Source organism: Coccinella septempunctata, chromosome 5 (assembly GCF_907165205.1).
Source record: "Coccinella septempunctata chromosome 5, icCocSept1.1, whole genome shotgun sequence".
NCBI classification, from domain to species: domain Eukaryota; kingdom Metazoa; phylum Arthropoda; class Insecta; order Coleoptera; family Coccinellidae; genus Coccinella; species Coccinella septempunctata.
In genome coordinates this window covers 30,275,331-30,295,302 of record NC_058193.1, presented here as the reverse complement: position 1 = coordinate 30,295,302, position 19,972 = coordinate 30,275,331, and the positions used below count along the sequence as shown (strand labels likewise).

The window sequence follows — 19,972 nt, the reverse complement described above, 5'->3', positions numbered from 1 at the left end:
TCGTTAAGTGAAGGCTGTGCGTGTATCTTCATTAAAATCTATCAATTGCCTGTTTTATCTATTCGTGTTTCTCGAAAACTATCATCAAAATGGTCGACTCATCTCAAACTGGCCGTCAAAACATATATCTAATATCCTGAACTGATTGAATATAAGTTAATTGGATGATTCGTACTTTTCTTAACCATTCACTCTGTAGATGACTTTAATTCTGGTCAATTTCCGCAATTATGCTCAATCGGAGGATTTTGGGTGGTACACTTGTTTATAGAATCGTGCATTGATTCAATTTTTTTGATACAGTTCTGATATATTGAATTGTCATGGAAATTATTCGAAACAATTTCCAGGAACAAGTATGAAATTAGAAATTATGCCAGAACTATATAACAAAATCTATCACCCAAAACATAATTTTTTCTACTGACGTTTCCCTAAAATTATCGGGAAATATATTCACAAAGAAATGACCTAGGTAGGTACTATAAATTCATAATTGAGTCCAATGTTGATGATGAATTACTGAGTTGTTATTTTTACACTTTGTCAGTATGTTGTGATGAGAAGTTCATGAACATTATTATTCATATTATTATTCTTGTGATTTGTAACAATCGAAATGATTTATTTTTGAGCTCGAATTTTTTTCAACATTCGTTATATAAGGTTAACGAGAATATTATGGAGGTAAAAAAGATTCAGACACAAAAAAAATGGCGTCCAAAAATATTCTTTTATTTTTCTTCTCAAGGGTGCAATCAAGAGCGGTTCTAGGCTGAATTTCTGGGGAACGGGGTAAATAATTCAATGAAGAATTACAATTTTGAACTAAAACTTCAAATATCCCCCTGTAGGTACATATCAATTAAGAATACGAAGCATTTGCACTCGCATATTTATAGGACTTTTTTTTCTTAAAATTGTACAAGGAATTTCTCCTTTTCATTTCATTATTATATTTTTTTGTCAGTTTTTTCATAAATAAAATTTAAAAAATCGAAATGGTTGTACTGCTCTGAGGGAGGGTAATTACCCCTTTAACCCTCTACCCCTTGTAGGACCGCCCTTGGATGCAATCATAATCATAGACAAAAGATGTGCTATGCAATATTAGTGTTCTGTGGGTGCACTACTGTTTTTTCTAATGTTGTTCACTCTGCGCTCTGCCCTACAGAAAATATTTGGAGGTTAGAATCTGTGTGTTTGAATTCTGTGGTTTGTGTTTTTAAATGTCAATAATTTTTATACATAATAAATTTGCTTCTGAAAGTAAATTTTTTTGTCAGCTGTACCCTAAATTCATTTCATTTTGTATTGAAAGAAATAATCCGATCAAGAAGATATTGCTGCTTTCGCTATCATTAAGATTGGATATGTATATTCCTCAGAGTTTTTATAAAAGTACTGAATTCCCATACGTTTCAATGGAATAGATTGGACAATTATTATCGCTCAGATAATATCAATTCGAGTACCGATAAGGATAGTCAATGCCCTACGTTATTGTACGTGGAAATTTAGCCGCGTACGGCCAGCGGTATCCTTGGAGAGTTTTAGTTTCTGGATTGAAAGCAGCAGATATTGAACAACTGAAGAGGTTTGCTTCAGGAGGATATTGTGACGATTGTACTATTGTTTATATGCACCACCCCTGCGTTATTTTGTCAGCTTTGGAGGTCTTGGGATACAAGGTGGTTGCTTCATCTTCTACCTCAGTAAAGCAAGATTACAACGAGTATATGTGGACTATGAGAAAGGAGTTTTCGGAACCAGAACCTTGTGAAGACGTCACAACTAAAGAAGAGTGTTCGTAAATACCTAATTACTTTCCATTATCATATCATCTTATCTTTTTTCAAATGGAAATACCAGCCAGTCTGCTGATGTCCTCTGGATCTTTTGCTTACGTTGCTGTCAAAGCTTCCCTACATGCTTCTGAAACGGCAGTTTTTGGACTTAACAATGATGAAATGGGAGCTTTGTCTAAAAGATTTGGGGATTGTCAGAAATCTGTTATTAATGGAATATCTCTGAAAGTACCACCGATGCAAGTTGTTAATGCATTAGGTTTATTGGGATATAGAGTAGTAGGAACTACTGGAGAAACTGAAGTTGTTTGGACTCTACAGAGAGACCTTTGAAGACTGCCAGATTGACCATAACATTGGTCATACCTCAATATTGAGGTATGATTATTTTCACTCACCTTCTTTGTAGGGATGTAAAAATCCTATTAATTATAGTATATTTTTCTCAAAAAAAAATATGAAACTCTTGAATAATCAAGAAAGCTTTTATTTTTATGGAACAATTATTTGAAAAGTTTTTTAGGTAGATGGCAGGAAGAAAGTAAAAAAACAAATATCCAAAGTTTTTTAGCGATTCATTTTAGACATTTGAATTAGCACTAGATGTGATTATATTCATTTTTGAATTTGTTTGTTGAAATATATATAAATAATATGAATGTTTTTCATAATTGAAAGCACACAAAATATTTTATCTCTAATGCATAGGATGTACTTATTACATTAGAAATGTAGTGATCAACATATTTGTTTCATTTCTTCTATTTATTTTTATGTGCCCACTATATTCATGAGGTGATGATGTCATATTAACACAACACCAAAACTTGTTCATTCCAGCTTATTGAACCTACTTCTCAACACTTCTTGTCAATTTTCAGAAAAATTTTGTATCATCCCAAACATAAAACCATGTTTTTATGAAGGAAAAGGACCAATTTTACTAAAAACTTCAAGTGTGACAAATAGAAGATATAAAGATTAACCATTACTAGTTTCATTCCCAATATATTTTTGTAGATAATACCTGCATAGCAGCTAAATAATACTGGTATCTCAATAAAATTATACATTTGGAAGTTCTATATTTTATTAGCTCTGGTAAATAAAAGTATTTTCACGTGCTTTCTGAGATTCTGAAATTTACGATTAATTCGATCTGATAAAAGGTTCCAATCTACTTTAAATTCGTTCTAAGGTACTATCGAGGACTCATTACGTAACTTTTACATTAACTCCAGCATATATATATTGGATTCTCAAAGACGTAGTAGTAGTTGTGAATGTTATGTATCACACAAGTGTGTTAATTGTGCCCCAAAGCAACCCATATACCTAGGTTGCTTAAAATGTATATTACTGTGTTCGCTGAAATCAACTACTATATGATCTATAAAATTTTATTTGTGCTGTATTACATTTTCAATAAATAATCATATCGCCGAAGACTTAAAAAAGTACAAACTTTCATAAAACTCCAACATATTAAAACAACCTATATTCTAAAACCTTACTGGAAAAAAAATATTGGTACAATGTAAAAATAAAACATCACAAGCAGAAAGTACAGGGGTCTCAAAGTCCCCGATTTCAGCAGTTTCTTGTACTCCTAGGCCGAATGGACAAAAATATCGAAAGGACTATCGATCACCATGTTCATTTTGGGAATTTTAGCAGTTCGAAATTCTTTTTGATATATATGAAAATGGTTAAAACAGAGAATTTTAACCGTTTTATGATATATCAAATAACAAGAACGATACTAGATCAAAGAAATTGACAAATTGGGGTCATATCCCTGAAACAATTCTGGACAAGATTTTCAGGAAAATCGAGATCTGTAGTCCTTTCAACGTTTCGGTTTATGAGGCTAAGTACAATTAATAGCGTAAATCAGAAACTTTGGGATACGCCGTACAGTTACTCATTAAGTATTTAATCCAACATTCAGAAGTAAAAGACAGGAAACAAACTAGGTAGTTAGCACCCAATTAGAAATTTCAACAGTGAAAACTATATAAATAGTGAATAAGGCAGCACACCAGGCAATAAAAAGCTAAAATGCTACGCATAGTAAAAAACGCATTCGAATCTTTTGGAAATATTTAATATAGGTTATTACCACAGCTTTATACATTGTAAAGATTAAGTATACATGACATAATAAATGGATTTGTGTATAATCAGAAGTTGATTTCGAATGAAACCTCACTCAGGTGCAACACCATACCTTCAACAAACGAACAAAATATAAAAACATATAAACATTTTCTTTTTGAATAATGTATAAATTTCATCAAAGAAAAACTATCAGACTAACCATATATCCTATAATTTTTTCACAACACTATCATTGAAACGACGCCTTATGTCAGTCATCTTCACTCACTATCAACAAGGTAAAATTTTCCATTCTAAACTTTGGAAGATTTGAAATACTCTTTGAAGTTAAGAGAATTTGGCCAAATGGACTATTCCTTAAAATTAAAATATTTCGTTGAAGAAACATTCGAAATGTAAGTTGAATAAAACGAACAGACAGTGAAAAACATACTGATTGCACAGGATTCTGGAACATACACAAGGCCAGATTTACAGGAGAATATCCTGGCATCGAGGATTAAAAAAAAGATCTATTCCTTTGAGGCCTTTTCAATCAATCAGCAAACATGCCTGTGATGTAACACTCTCGCTGGAGTTTCACGTGTCAATCCGTCTCCATAATAACCTAAACTTTAATAAAGTGAAATAAATAGGATTCTAATCGTGGAAAAGTAGTTCAATTTGTTGCCGACTCCGATAACTGATCCGTGATAAGTTTGTTGTCTACAGGTGAGTTGTCTTTAACAAATTGCTGATCACCGTTGGTATTCACGCTATTCAATTCCTTTGGGGCGTTATTGACTATTATTTTTTCGTTGACTACTGGAGCTACACCGTTCAGCTTAGGCTTGCCAACCTTCGTAGTAGCCGTTTTATTGGTCTCTGATGGTTTTTTGATAGGTGCTTTAGATGTTGTAGTCGTTCGGCTTGTTGCAGTTCTAGTTCCAGTTACCTTGAAATATTGAAAATTTCTCAAAAACTTGAACAAAGAATCTTCAATTTGAAAAGAAAAATTTCTCACCGTGTATCGTTAAAAAAAAAATAAAATTACCTCAGATTTCTTAGTAACAGTTGTAGTTTTAGCCAGAGACTGAATAGTACTAGTAGTTTTCGAAACTGCTCTCGAAGCAGCTGTCAATTTGTTCGCAGTCTCTTTAACTTGTTTTTCTGTGGTTGATCTAGGTTTCGATATGGTCCTTCCAGCAGAATCCTTCACATCCTTGTTAACCAACGAGGATGAAGTTTTTGAAGCTGTAGTTCTAGATGTCAGAGGCACCCTAGGTGCAGTTGTTGTTCTCGCAGTTGCCGGCTAAAATATTACAAGCTTAGTATATGTCTTCTTTGAGGCATAACGGAGTTTGCCATTTCAGATAAATGTTAATCTGTGTTTACCTTAGGCGCATCCACAGTCTTCGTAACAGCTGACTTCAAAGTACTGGGTCGCTGTTTCGGAGCAGCTGTGCTAGTTGCGCTCCTAGCTGACGCTAAAGTAGACTTGGCGGTTGTAGAAGTCGTCTTGCTCTGACCTGTAGAAGTTGCGCTTCTCATACTGGATCCTAATGATAAAAACAAACTATTACCAACAAGATCAAGGAGAAAATGAGTGGTATACTAGCCTTCTGTGGATTTCTTGACGGTACCAGCGGATAATTTAGTAGCTGGCTTCGCAGCAGTACCATTTGTTTTGTTAGTTGTCGTTGTCGTTCGAGAAGACAATGGAACCCTGGCTGTTGTGGTATTGGCCTTGGAAGCAGCAGTAGTTGACGATTTGTTGGCAACTTTAGAAAGTGCAGGTTCAGTCTTTGAAGTGGAATTCACCTTGGAGGCAGTAGTATTCGTCTTTGAAATTGGTTTAGCAGCTGTAATGTGTTTCAATAAGCATTAGTTGTTGAATTTATATATTAAATGAAGGCTTTACATACCAGGTTTTGGACTAGGCTTTGTTGTTGTGGTTTTGGTGGTTGGTGCCAAGGTAGATTTGGTTGGAGGTACCTTTTTAGCAGTTGTTGACGAGGTCACCTTGGTCTTTGTTGCGGGCTTTTTGTCTGCTTCTTTAGCTTTGGACGTCTTATCATCAGCTGGGGACTTTGCCTCTGTGGCCAAAGATTTAACTACCTCCAATTTATCTGCTACTGGAGTGGAAGTAACTTTAGATAAGTCTGGTTGCTGCTCTCTCACAGGAGATGATTGTGAAATGTTTATAGATTCCTCTGTCTTCAGTAAACTGCTGGTTTCTGGAACCAAATCAAATTGATCATTATAAATCAGGTAATGAAGAATATCAATATATAATTGCTCATTAAAAGTTATATTTACCACAAGACGTAACCGTGGGCTCGTTGACAGACAGATTGGGACTAATAGGACATTTCACCTCTTCAAACAAAGATCGCTCAAGGAACGATGCCGTGTTGATTGAAGACGTGTCAGCAGCAGACTTGTTTAAAGAACACTGAATGTTTGAGACGTCGATTGAGTTCTCAGCCGCTTCCAATGTTTCTTGCAAGTGAAGATCTACATTAGTCGTGTCAACATCCAAAGACAAAGGCGCAACACTTTGTTCAGCTGAAACGAAGGAGGGTAATTCTGCTTTCGAGTTGTCTTCGGATTGATCGAGCTGTACACCGGATTCATCATTGATCTCCAACAGAGAATCAGCTTTTAGAGATTCGTTCTCATTTGGCGGTGCCGGTGAGGGACATTTTTCTTCAAGTGGTGGAACTGAAAAATCAAAATGAATGGTTCCAGGATATTTGGAAAGAATTCTTAAAATAAAGGTAACGTTCTGATTAATCCGGAAAAACTCTGGTTGTTGAGGAAGTCTCTTAAATTCAGAAAAAACTAGGATGGCGTGATAAATTCTATGGAAAATGAGAAAATTTTTGCTTAGAGAGCATACAAATCATCGGAATATTCAAAACATCGATCATTTGTTAGTTCCAGAAATGAAAAACTCCACTAACTCTACTCCAAGTCCTCTGAACCGGTTTTCGTGAATTTTTTCCTAAACGTAAAGGGGCGTATATCAAGCGCCTATAAGCAAGGGAATTTTTCGGCCTTTTGCACAAAATCATCAGTAATTTTCGATATTGGTACACATCAAAATGATAACTCTTGAAAAAAAAATACTATTTACCTGTGCTCAAACTATCTAACTGCAATAAATTCTCTACATTTTCTTTGGCCTTTACTTCTTCAGACTTTTCAGTTTCAACTTTAAGGAATTCCTCATCATTCGGAGATGGAGCAGACGCAACGGGCTCTGGTTCCTGTTGGGGACTTTCCAGATTATCACAGGTCGTAGTTACTTCAATGGGTTCAGTTGGAAGTTCGCCTATCGACGGCTCAACAGTAGCGAAATTATCTTCATCAATTTCTGCAGTGGATACTTCCTGTTCCAAAGATGGACTTTCCACCGTTTCCCTGACTAGTACACATTCTTCTTGAGGAGATAAGACGATATCTTTCTCTTGAATCGAGGTTAAATCTTGGGCAGACGAAACTATTTCCTCCTCTTGAGTGGGAGAAGTCATATCCCTTTCAAATGTTGCCTGAGACGTTATTTCTCCGTCCTGAAGTGGAGAAGCAACCTGCCTTTCCACTTCCGGAGTAACAATGCGTTCTTGTACGGATGATGCAATTTCCTCAGCAATAGGAGCGGTGTCCATTTCTGAATCCGAAGGGCTAATTTCTTTTTCCTGGACTAGGGAATCCTCAACTTCTTCCTCTGGAGAATATAGCTGTCTTTCCTGAACTGGAGAAATAATATCCCTTGTTGAATCTGGGGAGGCTATGGCTTCTACCGGTGAGAAGTTTTCTCTCTGCGGCTCCAATACATCTTTTTCCTCTATCACTTCTTTTTCGGCCACTGATTCAACATCTTCGAGTTGTTTTTCTTCCATATATTTTTCTTCTTGGATTAAGTCTTTTTCGCTAAGCAAATCTTTCTCCTCAAACACTTCTTTTTCGTCATTCCGAGGTTCGTTTTGTTTGCTGATCAAACAACAAACATCGTTTTCTTCGACTGGGGAACAAACGTCTTTTTCTTCTTGCGTGGAGTACATTTCCTTCTCTTCGTATGGAGAAGGCGACTTGTGCTCTTCAACAGGCGATGATATCAGATGCTCATCTTCGAATGGAGAATACAGTCTGTTTTGTTCGTTTGGCGATTTCGATCTAGTTTCTTCTCGGTCTTGAATATCCAAATGCTCTTCTATTTTGGGTATTTTGCATTCTTCAACCGGCGAGGCTTGGCTGGCTTCTTCCACCGGCGTTCTGATTTCCTCCCTCGGAGAGAGCACCCTATCATCATCGACGGAAGTCTGAGTATCCGAAGGGGACTGGGATCTATCCTCTATTGGCGTACTCGATTGGTTGAAGTCGAGTTGTTCCATATTTTTATCCTCGTGGTCTAGATCTGTAGTGAATTCTGTTTCGGCCAGTTTCGATTTCTCCTCGGGATTACCTTTAAAAAAAAGACGGAATCTATGACGAACCGAACTGAAAAAGTGGCTGTAAATTACAGTAAACCAACCATGCAAATATAGAACAAAAGAAATGGAAAGAAAACCTGCAAGCATTGAAAGAACCTCGACTTACCCAGTGGAAAGTGCTCTGTCAAATCGGAAATTGTGTCATCGAACAAGGAATTGGCTTTGTCTTCTTTGGCTATAAACTCGTCCACATTTTCGGGCAAAACGTGCACCTTATTCAGGTCGAAGAGATTGGAATCGTCCGATCTGTCCTGGTGGAAGGACATGGACATAGGGTCATCTTTCTGTACGAAATCGTTCTGATCCTGACTGAGCATGGAGTCGTTGAAGGATACGCCTAGCTCAGACTCGTCGCCGTAGTTAGCCCTCGTGGACGAGGTCTCAGACTGATCCAGCAGTTTGGCTGGCGTGAATGGAGCCGCGTTAGGTCCGAAGTGGAATTCATCCAATCTACTGTTTAACGCGTTAATAGCGTTCGTTTCGTTGTTGAAGGCGTCCTAGGATTTTTAAAAATATGACGTGAAATCAACAGAGAACAAAATGTCCGAGGAACAAAAATATGTTAGCACAATGTTTAGGCTCTTTTAATGATTCTTCTTCATTCAAAAAGACGAAACAAAAATATACACAGATAAGACAAAATTAAAACGGAGCCCTGTTTAGCGTTGTAATCGCATCACGTAAAAACGGCTGAACAAAATTAAATCATTTTATCTTTAAAACCTTCCTCATACTTTGTAGGAGGTGTTAACATAAGAAAAATTGGTAAAAGTTTCTAGGGAAATTGGAAAAATCAAGAAAACTAGAAGAAATTCAAATTTCACGCGTAAGTGTATGTTGGGTAGTCTACCTTCCACGCACGAGTGATTGACATTTGCCGACGGTTGACATTTGACAAATGAACTTGACAACTAATTATTTATCTCCAATTTTCAGTGCAAATTGGCTCACCTGATGGCCGTTGCTGAAAGCCTCTTCTATTTCGTGCGGTTTCAACGAGATGTCCTTTTCGAAATCGCGCTGATTGGGGACGTTTATGTCCACCTCCGTCGGAGGCGGCTTCTTTGGCGACCTTGAAAGTACCTGGTCCTCGTCCAACAGCCTGCCCAACGGAGACGCTACAGCGCGTGCAGGCGACGGGATGAATTCGGCCGCGTTCGGATTTAACTGGGACATTGCGTTTTCTATGTCTTCGTCCTCCTCCTCGGCAACCTGAGGAAAAACCTTGATCATTGTTGACGTGGATGATTCTTTTGAAATCGATCAATAATATTTGGTTTTTAAAAAGATCTAAACCTATACTCCGTGCAAAAATTATTGACATCTAGGCAGCAGTGGAAAATCGAATTTGAGATGTTAATAGCCCCTAAAGTAAGATTTTGACTATGGAATTTAGGTTAGAATCGCCAGTAAACACTTATCCATAGACCAATGAAATAAGGGTTCATGCGCTGACGAAATTTGTATTTTTGTTTATATTCTTGGGTCAATCGAGCAAACTGACAAAATTATTGTATACATTTTGAATGATAATTCATTTGCCCTGAATTCGAACATTTCTTCTTTTAAAATACTTTTCTACATAATATTTATATATTTCAGTTGCGTGAAAGTACAGAAATTATTCGGATCTCTTGTGACCAGATTATTAAGTTGGATCTGGACTTCCAAGGCCTACTGGAATGTCAAGAATTCTTGAATAGACTATAGTTTTACCAACGGAATTTGAAATCTTAATCTATGTTTGATGATTTGTGATCTAGTGCAACACAATCTGAAGTGCCTTATAGAGTACTCTACGATTTGTCAAAATCAGCTGACCGTTCGTGGCCATGGGGCACACGAAGTCTATAGTTATTAGACTATAACTTTCAGTGATAATGAAAAGCTTTGTGTGCTCCACGGCAACGAACGGTCAGCTGATTTTGACAAATCGTTAGACTACCCTATAAGGAACTCTAACGATTTGTCAAAATCAACTGAGCATTCGCTGTCGTGGGGCACACAAGCTTTTCCCTCCAAATTCGCATGCTGTTTTCGTCGAGTATTGTGTTTTGCGCATGTTTTTGGAAAACATGTTCTTCCCGACGTTAGATTAGAGTTATAAGACTATAACTTTCTCAGAAATACATCTTTATAGTGATAATGAAAAGCTTTGTGTGCCCCACGGTAACGAACAATCAGCTGATTTTGACAAATCGTTAGAGTACCCCATACAGTTTAACGTCAGTAAAAAGTGAGGTTGGCACAGACCACAGACCGATTCGACTCATCGAGTAGTGCTTTTTGGCCTCGGTATTTTTAGAGTGAACTTCAATTTGTCCTCTTTAATTTTGAATAAAAATCAATTATCAGATCGCTTCGGTATACAATTTTTTGGGTTTTTTTCTGTGGCTTTTTCCAACTCACCTGTGAGCTCAGTGGCAACGGGTTGGCGTTCTCTTTGTTGGCCTCTTCCCCCCTGACGTAGTTCCACTCTTCTTCGTCCTCCTCTGAATCGCTCTCTGCCCCTGCATCAATTAGCTGAGACACATTGTGGACTGCAAACAAGGGGATTTATTGCTTAGAATTTCATGTGTATACGGGTCGAGACATTCGGAGGGATATTTGCCCATCCGACTAGAAAGATACGGTTTCAGGAGAAAAGGTTTATCGAAGCTAAGAGCTCGGGGAAATGGCACAAAGGAAAGCGATCTAATAGGAAACAGAGCAATTTTCTTTTTGGCATGAAAAAAGGAAGACATCTGCATACAAAGGCCGCCGCATACATGGGCGTTTTCCATTTCACCAAGATTCTCGAAGTTCAATGCCAGCAAATTTATCAATGAGCTATTATTAGACGGCCGATATTTGTAAACATTCCAATGGCGTTCAAATCCGCGGTAAACGCGAATCTACCGAACATAATAATCATTGAGGTGTAGAGTGATCCGGCTTTATCACCACCAACAGAGTGAGTGAAGAGAATCACGTTATACCTAGTTATGAAGCACGTACGTATTTTTGAGGAAGAAGGGAAAAATGATTTATGTGTGCGCCAATGCGCAATTAACGAAAGAATAGATAAGTAGCTGTTACTTGACCCTTGGGCAACGCCCTCATTAAACTCGAAGTTATCATTTCAGGGCGAATTTTAGGTGGATATTACGATTTTACCATAGCCGCCTGAGATGTCGAAGACGTATAGCTTTCACTACTGATTCCATAATGTCCACCGAACAAGCCTTCCTCTGAAAAATACCTTTCATACCAGAAATGAACATAAAAACGCAAAATAAATATCTTATTAAAGCGAGGCATGAGTCACTTCGAAAGAATTTCGCAAGAAACTTGCAGTAGCAGGAGTGCGTTTTTAATTGCACCTTTCGACTTTCTCAATGCACCCGATGTTACGTAAGATGGAAAAAAATGAGGAAACACGAGACGCGACGATTGCTGGACATCAATAACAACACGGTAGAAGCTGGTCGTGTTGATTGACGTGCCCAAGTTTGATTTCTTTGGCATCAGCAAAAGGAAATCTTCACCGAACAATGACCATGATCTGATTTGTTCGTGTCCTAAGATATAAACAATAGAATTGAGAATAATGAAGCTGTTGAATTGATCTGAATAAATTCAGCATATCAATATTCGCTACAAAAATTATTGTAAACTCAAGTGACTGGAAAATAGAAATTATGTTGGTAATGATAATCTCCCATTCAGTATTTTTAGTTGAGGAATTTAGGTTGGTATTGGGAATAATACTGACCCATAGACACCATTACATATATGTCTATGCACCGACTGAATTTTCGGTTTAATCTGATTCTGGCCGTTTCTTCAGACATGCTTTTCTAAGTTATAGTTTGAAAACAAACATTTCATAGATTCATGCTGGTTTTGTATAACATTTTCTATAGACTTAAAATTCAGAACGTGGTTTGAAAGGTTGGTATCGGAACATACCCCATGCTTGAAATGTCACAGACATATGTCTATGTTCAAGGCATTCTATATTCTGTGCTACTACCAAAACATTTTATGTTTATGAAAAGTATCAAGTTTCGGTTGCAATTGCAGAAACTGGAAGATGATTTTTAACCGAGAGCATTCGAATATCGCAATCAGATTTACAGACGGCAAAACATCTGTCGCGAAATGGAAGCGTTAGGTTATTCCGGTCGTAAACGCAACTGCATAGCAGAACATCATTAAAAACTTAATGGTCTAAACACTGAGAAACTCCCGTCACAATAGGTACAGGGAATTCAATAAATTTAACATAAAAAAATCGAGACTAATGAAATTATTCTGTGTTCTATCCGAACAATCGTTCTATGCTTTCAAACTGCACATTTAGAATCAATAAAACTGTCGAGATTCTAGTTTTACGGTTAGCGAATTCGCCAACTGAGCAATCTTGCCAGCAGCTGTCGATAAAGTATTGCCAACTAACGAAATACAACAATTTCTTCAGTCTACGTGAATATTGCGCGAAATAATCAATTTGGGAAAGCACTTTATTTCGCTCCAGACAATTTGAATTACAAATGTTAAAAAAACAAGAGCCATGCCGGTTCCTCGTTGCTCTGAAACGGGCATTCCTCGAGAATTATGAAATAATTATTCATGAGCTAATTTAGAGTAGGCCGACAAGTGGCGTCTGTCTCCAAGGCTCTAATCCTTCGAGAATATGAACGTATTACCTCCTGAACGGACATGCTAACAGACCGCACAAACTGCAATAACACATTCATCGCAGTCATCAAGGGGAGATGAGAGTACCACAAGAACAATATTTCGAATTTTATGGTCTATGTGGCTATAGATATACACACTCTATGACTACGACAATGTTAAATTGGATCCCAGATTGGCCGTACTCGCACGGAAGTTAGGCAATCATAGAATATGTATATCCATGTCTTAAGGAATTTTTCTGAAAAACACTTTCTTGCAAGATTTCGCTCCTTAATCATTTGATTCCGATGAACCATTGGCGCCACTGCGAATAAAAAAAAGATCTTATCCTTTACTTATCAGATTTACTTACAGATTTACAGGCGAAAAAGAAACTCGTGCCTCACAGACGTTTTTACAAGATACCAATTAAAACGCCGGCTACTAGACGGTTAATTGATTTAATACGGTCACGCGTCTTAACCTAACCTGTTCATCAAAATGGAAATGAGAGAACAGGGTCGCTGACTCGGTTCTGTTTCTCGGCAAGATACGAATCAAAGCCATAGTCAAGTAATGTACCTGTAAAAACGTAATTTACGATTGATGGCTAATATCACATCCAGTTGGCACCAATATATTTTTTTCTTCAAGTTGGCACACCTGTTTCAAACCGAATCACTACTATACTTCATTCAACTTTATTTTAGCAGTCGGTTGGACATGGAAATTTGACACATTTCACTCTGTATATAAGATGTCTAAAACTCTGGTGTGTGCACTTGTCACTTTTTGCAAGCATCAACATTTCAGAAAATCGGGGATATGGGATCAGTTTCGTGGCGGCGCCACCATGTCATTTGCTTCGTTCTATCCTTGTTCTACCAAAGGAAGCCAATGATACTCTCTCGTTTTATTTTGTTTTGCATTGATATCGAATGTCGATCAACGTCCAACGAGTACAAAATATGAACTTGAACTGGTGCATTTTGTCAGCTTTTAAGGAATATTTGTGCTTTACAGTTCAATTTTCGTTGTAAAAACAAATTTGTCAATATTTCAACACTATGGAATAAGGGTTCGAATGAGGATTTACTGTTCTTCAAGATGATTTCCGTTTGACAACTTGAATTCGTGGGGGGATAATTCAATATGATTTTAATAAAACAGTTAATTGGTCAAATATGCAATATATTCAGTTGACGGAAAGGAAATTTTCACTATATCTACTCAGGAAAAATATTTGAAGTAACAGACTCGAATAGATTTATGTATTTCTGATTCTCAATACATGCTCACAATTCACATTACGTATTTCCAATACAGTTTCTTTGAAATATTGCTGAAGTTTCCATGAAACTTAGGTATATCGGTCCCGAATGTTCGTTCATCTGATTTGGTCCTGCTTCAAATTCCAACAACACCAAATTCTTAGCTGTAGCTCCTGATTGTCCATACAGAAAACTGAACTTACTGAACGACATGTTGAATAAATGAATGTTCTACACCCCTTTCTCGAAACTAATACATTTTCACACACCAATAATCGCTTATAAATACAACATATTCGTACGTCGTAGAAAAGTATTCAAATTATTTTCAAATATCAAATGACAATGCTATGTCAAATTATAAACAGCGCTACCTACAGTGGGAAAAACGAAACTGATCCCATATCCCCACGAAATTAAAAACAAAATCGAATCAGTGAATACACCAGAGTTTTAGACATCTTATCTGTATAGTACGAAAATGTGGGGTTATGAAGCTTGTCAAAACATTTTTGGGTTTTAAATCAACGCTAGGTTGCCCGTTCTACGTAAAAGTTTCTGTTATTACGTATTTTATCACAATGTCGAATCTCTTCGAAAAATATGTGACGAACATAATTGAAGTTTATACAAAATGTTTGAAGGCATACCAAATCCAGTTATTTGCATGGAAAATACAAGAGATCAGTATAATATCATAATATGCACTCACTTGAGGAGAGTTAATGTTCGTTATATACTTCTACATCATTTGTAGATTTCAAAAATATTAACCCAAAGATGAAATGCATATGATGCAGTGGTTGGGAATGTTAAATTCTTCAACAAAAATCATCTTGCATCATTATAAGTAAAAGGAGTTGAAGGAAGTTTCAAGTTAAGATGCAACTTCACCGTTGAACAAAAATTCCACATGAATAAACAAGTAACAGGGCAACTTGCGCGTATTTGTGGCTATTCATCTTAATACATTGATGTAATTATAATAAATAGGTATTTATTAGTACCTTAAGACATTTACATTGTATAGGACAAGTCAAATGAAAAATAGAAAAATCCATTTTAGGGAACTTATTCTCCGATGACATTTATCGAAAATCCTGTAGTATACTTTTCGCATTAATTCACTCAAAAATAAAATTCTCAAATACCACCACTTTTTGGGTCTTCCAATAGAAGGAAATTCTTTGTCATACTCTTCATTCACAATCTTTTTGATTGTGGAAATATTCAGCTGAAATATAAGTTTTTTAGATTCAGATGAAACATTATATAAATTCTCTTACATTGAATATGTTCGCTATCGTCTGACGTATTGTGGATTTTAGAATATCAGGGTATAACTATTTGAATGAGCGGACCTGAATTCTAAATAGCACTTCCTGAAACCCTGTCCCTTTTTTCAATCACTTTCGGCATTTTCGAATTTTCGTAATAAAAATTGATATTAGTTGTGGCAACGGCGTTATGACATTAACGACATTTCATGAGTGCCAACCTAACTTCGTTCTAGTTACAAAAACTTGAGAAAAATATTTCATGGCCAACCGACTGCTAAAATAAATTTGAATGAAGTATACTTCTCTTTGTGTTATTTATTGTATGCTTCTAACCTATTGATAGTGGAGGTGATCACCCACAAATTTTACATGAAAATAATAAAATTTTGAATGATTTCTCTTTTCGCTTGGATTAAATCTGCTGAAGGCAGACATCGTCTGATAGAAATGAAGACGAGTAACCTTTTGAAACAGACCAGTAAAGATTTAAAAATAGACTTCTAGAATGAAGCGCGAGGGTTCAATCTGAAATAAAAATGTCAACGTAGCACCACGTTTCCAAAGAGGTGGAGTGGTAAACTCGGTTCAAGAGTAAACCTTCAGTCATAGAGACTATCTCTATGTCTATGCCTTCAGTTCAGACGTAGCCTAATTTCTGGTTACAAAATGTAACTGCTCAATTTCTATAGTTTCATCATAGAAATGAAATATATAAACATAACCTAGAAAGGAATTTGAACCGAAAGAATCTTTGAATCCAGAATTAATCTATCAGCATTCAGAATTGATACAATTATTATTCTTAACAGACAAAATTAAATTCAAATATCTTGGGACTGCTACGCAGTCGGGCTAATTAATTCCCAATGCCAGCTTGAATTCTTCAACTCAAAATCTTACTGAATGGGCTATTACAATCAGAAGTTCGATTTTTCACTGCCTTCTGAAATGTCAATAATTCTTCAAACTAGTATAGGTTTTATTCAAAACCTTTCCATAATACTTTGGAATGGAGAAGCTTCAATTAACGCTGTATCTGCATTGTCATTGAGTTTTCTAATAGGGAAGTGTATTTTTCACCATTTTACCTCTTTCTAGCTACACCAATGCTTTCGTACTTTAATACAACAAACATCCATTCCATATAACAATTCCTTTTTCACATCTACCCAAACAATATGAGACGAATTGTTAAACCCTTCTCGACGTTGACAGTTCCCTGTACAAAGTTTCCAAATTTAACATTAAATTTCATTTCTAACGTACCAGCATTCGTCAATAGCTCCAAATATTTGTCGTCCAAAAGGTCTTCAGCGATATATAAAATGGTATTTAAAATTTTCAAAAAAATTCGGGCTAAGATAGTCAACAATTTGAGGTACACACTTCGTGCCATATTTTTTCAAGAAATAATTACGATCATACCGATTCATTAACCGAGTCCAACTGAGAAAACATTGAACATGGTTGCAATAAAAGATGAAATTATCGCAGCTGATCCAGATGGCTGGGCAAGTATGACAGCATTACATATTGACAAATATTAAACAAAATATTTTGGGAGATTATCATGCCTATGTGATATTCACAAATTTCACTGGATATTTATAGTCGTAATTATTGTTGAAAGTAGAAAAAATATGAACATATTCAGAAAAGTGAAATAGTAGTCTCTATAGACAGATGTTGGGGTAGGTCGGAGGGCAAGCTCAAGCCTCCTGAACTGCCAGGAGACGGGGATATCCTGATTTTATCTAGCAGCAGGTCTAGGTGCCCGGACAAAAGGGCAACTACATCTATGGAATCGATAAAATAACGTCTGGACAGACTCTCGAATATTGCAGATTCACTTGTTGCAAACTAGCAGTTTGACGTTTCGTAAAGGCATCGCCCACAGCAAAGAAAAGGCTAGACCTATCGTGAAAATTCACGAACCTTTCGATTGAAAAATTCCTGAAACTACCCATGTAAAATACTTCACATGAAAGGAACCCCTGTATCAGAACAAAGAAATTTGGGGCTGCTCGAGAGTTGAGAATGGCAGAGATGTGAGGAAGCTTCAAAATAGTTCAATGTCAAATCACCTTTCCAATAATCCCATTTCTACGCCTACGAAAATAGGAAATGTAACGAAAATAAACCACAATTTGATGCACTCACACAGAAACTGCGATCTCTCAATTCTCTGAAAACGACAGTGAAATAAATAGTCGTCGTGGGCTTAGATTTCAAGGGGAACACAAGAATGGAACGTTTGAAATTCGAGGTCTCACCTCGTCTGTACCTCGCTCTTCTAGACTTGCTATTTCTATTTAAAATGGATGTTGAATAACTGAAAGATACCAAACCGGAGTGTGTTCAGTCCTGTGTTATTCTTAATCATGCCCTATTCCATTACATACCTTACTTATATCTAGTGGTCCTCGATATTCTAAAAAGACACTTAAATCTTATATAAATAGTATAAAAACACGTAAAAAATACAGGCACTTTCAGATCCACAGAACACGACGTCAATCAAACTTCACAAAGCCGGCTAAAACACGAAATGGAATGAGTCGGCTGTCGGGGGAGCTCGACGCGCAAGCTCGAACTACGTTTCTAGAGTCCCGGTGGACGAGCTAGAAGAAAAAACGACGAATTCGAGGTTCTGAAGGAAGCACGAGGTCGTAGAGGAATTTCGAACGGTTGCAGATGATGTTAATTAAAATATTCACACGAAGGAGGCCTACTTTATGGATTTGCTCCGTGAATAAATTCGAATTATTCGCTTTGTTTCGATACGAGGAAACATAAACAGTGCGTTGTAACGGATAATCATCGAATATTTGGCGCGCTTGATGCACAAATTGATAGCGCATTCTGTAACTTAACATCTAGTACCTTTTAAAAATCGTGTAAGAATAGAAATGAAGGTTGTAAAGATAAAAGATAAAGATATAAAGATTATAGTTGTAATCTTTGATTTTTACTTTACTGGACGAGTAGACAAGACGCAAAAAAAAACCGAACGAACCTCATACATATTTTCTTTGAATGCAGATTTATTTCAAACATAGAATATTCTTCATATCCTACGACATGTGCGAGATGCGCTCAGCTATAAATCTGTGAGTTAAACATGTGTTATTTAAGGAATTTCAACGAAAGAAGGGTTCATTAACACAAGATGCTCCTTCGAAAATAAATGTCCCCGACTTGCTTCCAGCTCCAGAGGTCGCAAAATAGATCTTCGTCGCATCGTAACTGGTTATTTTTATTACTGATCATAGTGTGGCAGACAATGCAGACGGAATTATCTTTATTGATATGAAGGATTATGCGGGAAAACACCATCCTACTTGGTGGTCTATTAACCATCTCGTTAATCTCCCTACAAAATCGATCAAAGATTGACACGATTAAATTTTCAGTCAAATCTGTAATTGTTCGAGATAACATTTTGAAATAACTATAATTACGTCATTTCGTCCATGAATAATCTATTTAGAACAAAATTATCTGGAGATCATAATTGAAATTGAGATAAAATTTCACTAAATTTCGTACATAGTTAGTGCTATATCATCTATGATGTCATGCGATCACACCATATCACAGAACATATTTACACCATACAGACCGACTGGAGAGAAAGAAAATCTATCATTCCATAGCACCATAGAATTTCGAGAAAAGAAAAGTGTTGCCAATCCAATGAGAAAATATCCATAGAATCAAGAATGCGGGGGACATGTAATGGATGAAGAATATCTATTAAAGTAATAGAAGAAAGAAGTGTTCGATCGAAATTAGCGTCAAAGTCATAACAATCTGGAGTTAATGCTCTGACGGACGATTTATATCTATCTCGCTAGACTATGAAAAATTGTTGGTAGAAGATTGAGAGTGAGGAGCTCAGGCTTCATATACGCGCCACCATGACAGATATACGATGTGTGTTCAGCTGCTACGATCACAGAAAATATCAATAGATTTTAGTCGATGAAAATTCATTTATCACGTGGAAAGGTCGTTTATACATGGATATCTGTTATTATTATTGCCTTCCCGACTGATTTACAACTGCTGCAGCGAGTGTTTCGCTTTCTCGTCGGATTTATGATTAATCCGGTACGGACTTTATCGTGATCTCATAGTTATTCATGGAGTGAAAAAAATTTTAATGTTAAACTTCAATATTGCTCGGCATAAACAAACAGTCCGTTAGTTATTTAACTGTTATCATGGCAGGCCTATCGCCATTAGCGGATATTGCAACATTTCATGTCTGTTTAATTAGAGTTCAATAATTTCGCAGAAAAACACCCTTCTTCTTAGTCTCGCCCAATACTTTTACTTTAGGTTTACTG

At 36.6% G+C, this 19,972-nt stretch overlaps 3 protein-coding genes across 4 annotated transcripts in view; 2 read left to right on the top strand and 1 right to left on the bottom strand.

Annotated features, from left to right (window-relative positions):
* The first annotated feature begins 1,226 nt into the window (after positions 1–1,226).
* LOC123313696 lies at positions 1,227–1,814 on the top strand. The gene has a single exon (XM_044898674.1). The coding sequence runs from the start codon at positions 1,491–1,493 to the stop codon at positions 1,812–1,814; it is 324 nt and encodes a 107-aa protein (XP_044754609.1). The 5' UTR covers positions 1,227–1,490.
* A 45-nt stretch (positions 1,815–1,859) lies between these two features.
* Positions 1,860–2,550, top strand: LOC123313697. The gene has a single exon (XM_044898675.1). The coding sequence runs from the start codon at positions 1,860–1,862 to the stop codon at positions 2,139–2,141; it is 282 nt and encodes a 93-aa protein (XP_044754610.1). The 3' UTR covers positions 2,142–2,550.
* A 644-nt stretch (positions 2,551–3,194) lies between these two features.
* LOC123313693 overlaps positions 3,195–19,972 on the bottom strand; it is a 54,710-nt gene continuing 37,932 nt past the window's right edge. Inside the window, exons 10-19 of one of the 2 annotated variants that reach the window (XM_044898671.1) lie at positions 10,814–10,944; positions 9,356–9,628; positions 8,511–8,901; positions 7,048–8,376; positions 6,228–6,632; positions 5,834–6,145; positions 5,528–5,770; positions 5,304–5,467; positions 4,963–5,220; positions 3,195–4,863 (exon numbers count right to left, since the gene is read on the bottom strand). In XM_044898671.1, coding sequence (XP_044754606.1) covers positions 4,588–4,863; positions 4,963–5,220; positions 5,304–5,467; positions 5,528–5,770; positions 5,834–6,145; positions 6,228–6,632; positions 7,048–8,376; positions 8,511–8,901; positions 9,356–9,628; positions 10,814–10,944 — 3,782 coding nt within the window. In that variant the 3' untranslated portion in view covers positions 3,195–4,587. The remainder of the gene's footprint in view (positions 4,864–4,962; positions 5,221–5,303; positions 5,468–5,527; positions 5,771–5,833; positions 6,146–6,227; positions 6,633–7,047; positions 8,377–8,510; positions 8,902–9,355; positions 9,629–10,813; positions 10,945–19,972) is intronic. The other variant, XM_044898672.1, reaches the window with a different exon arrangement.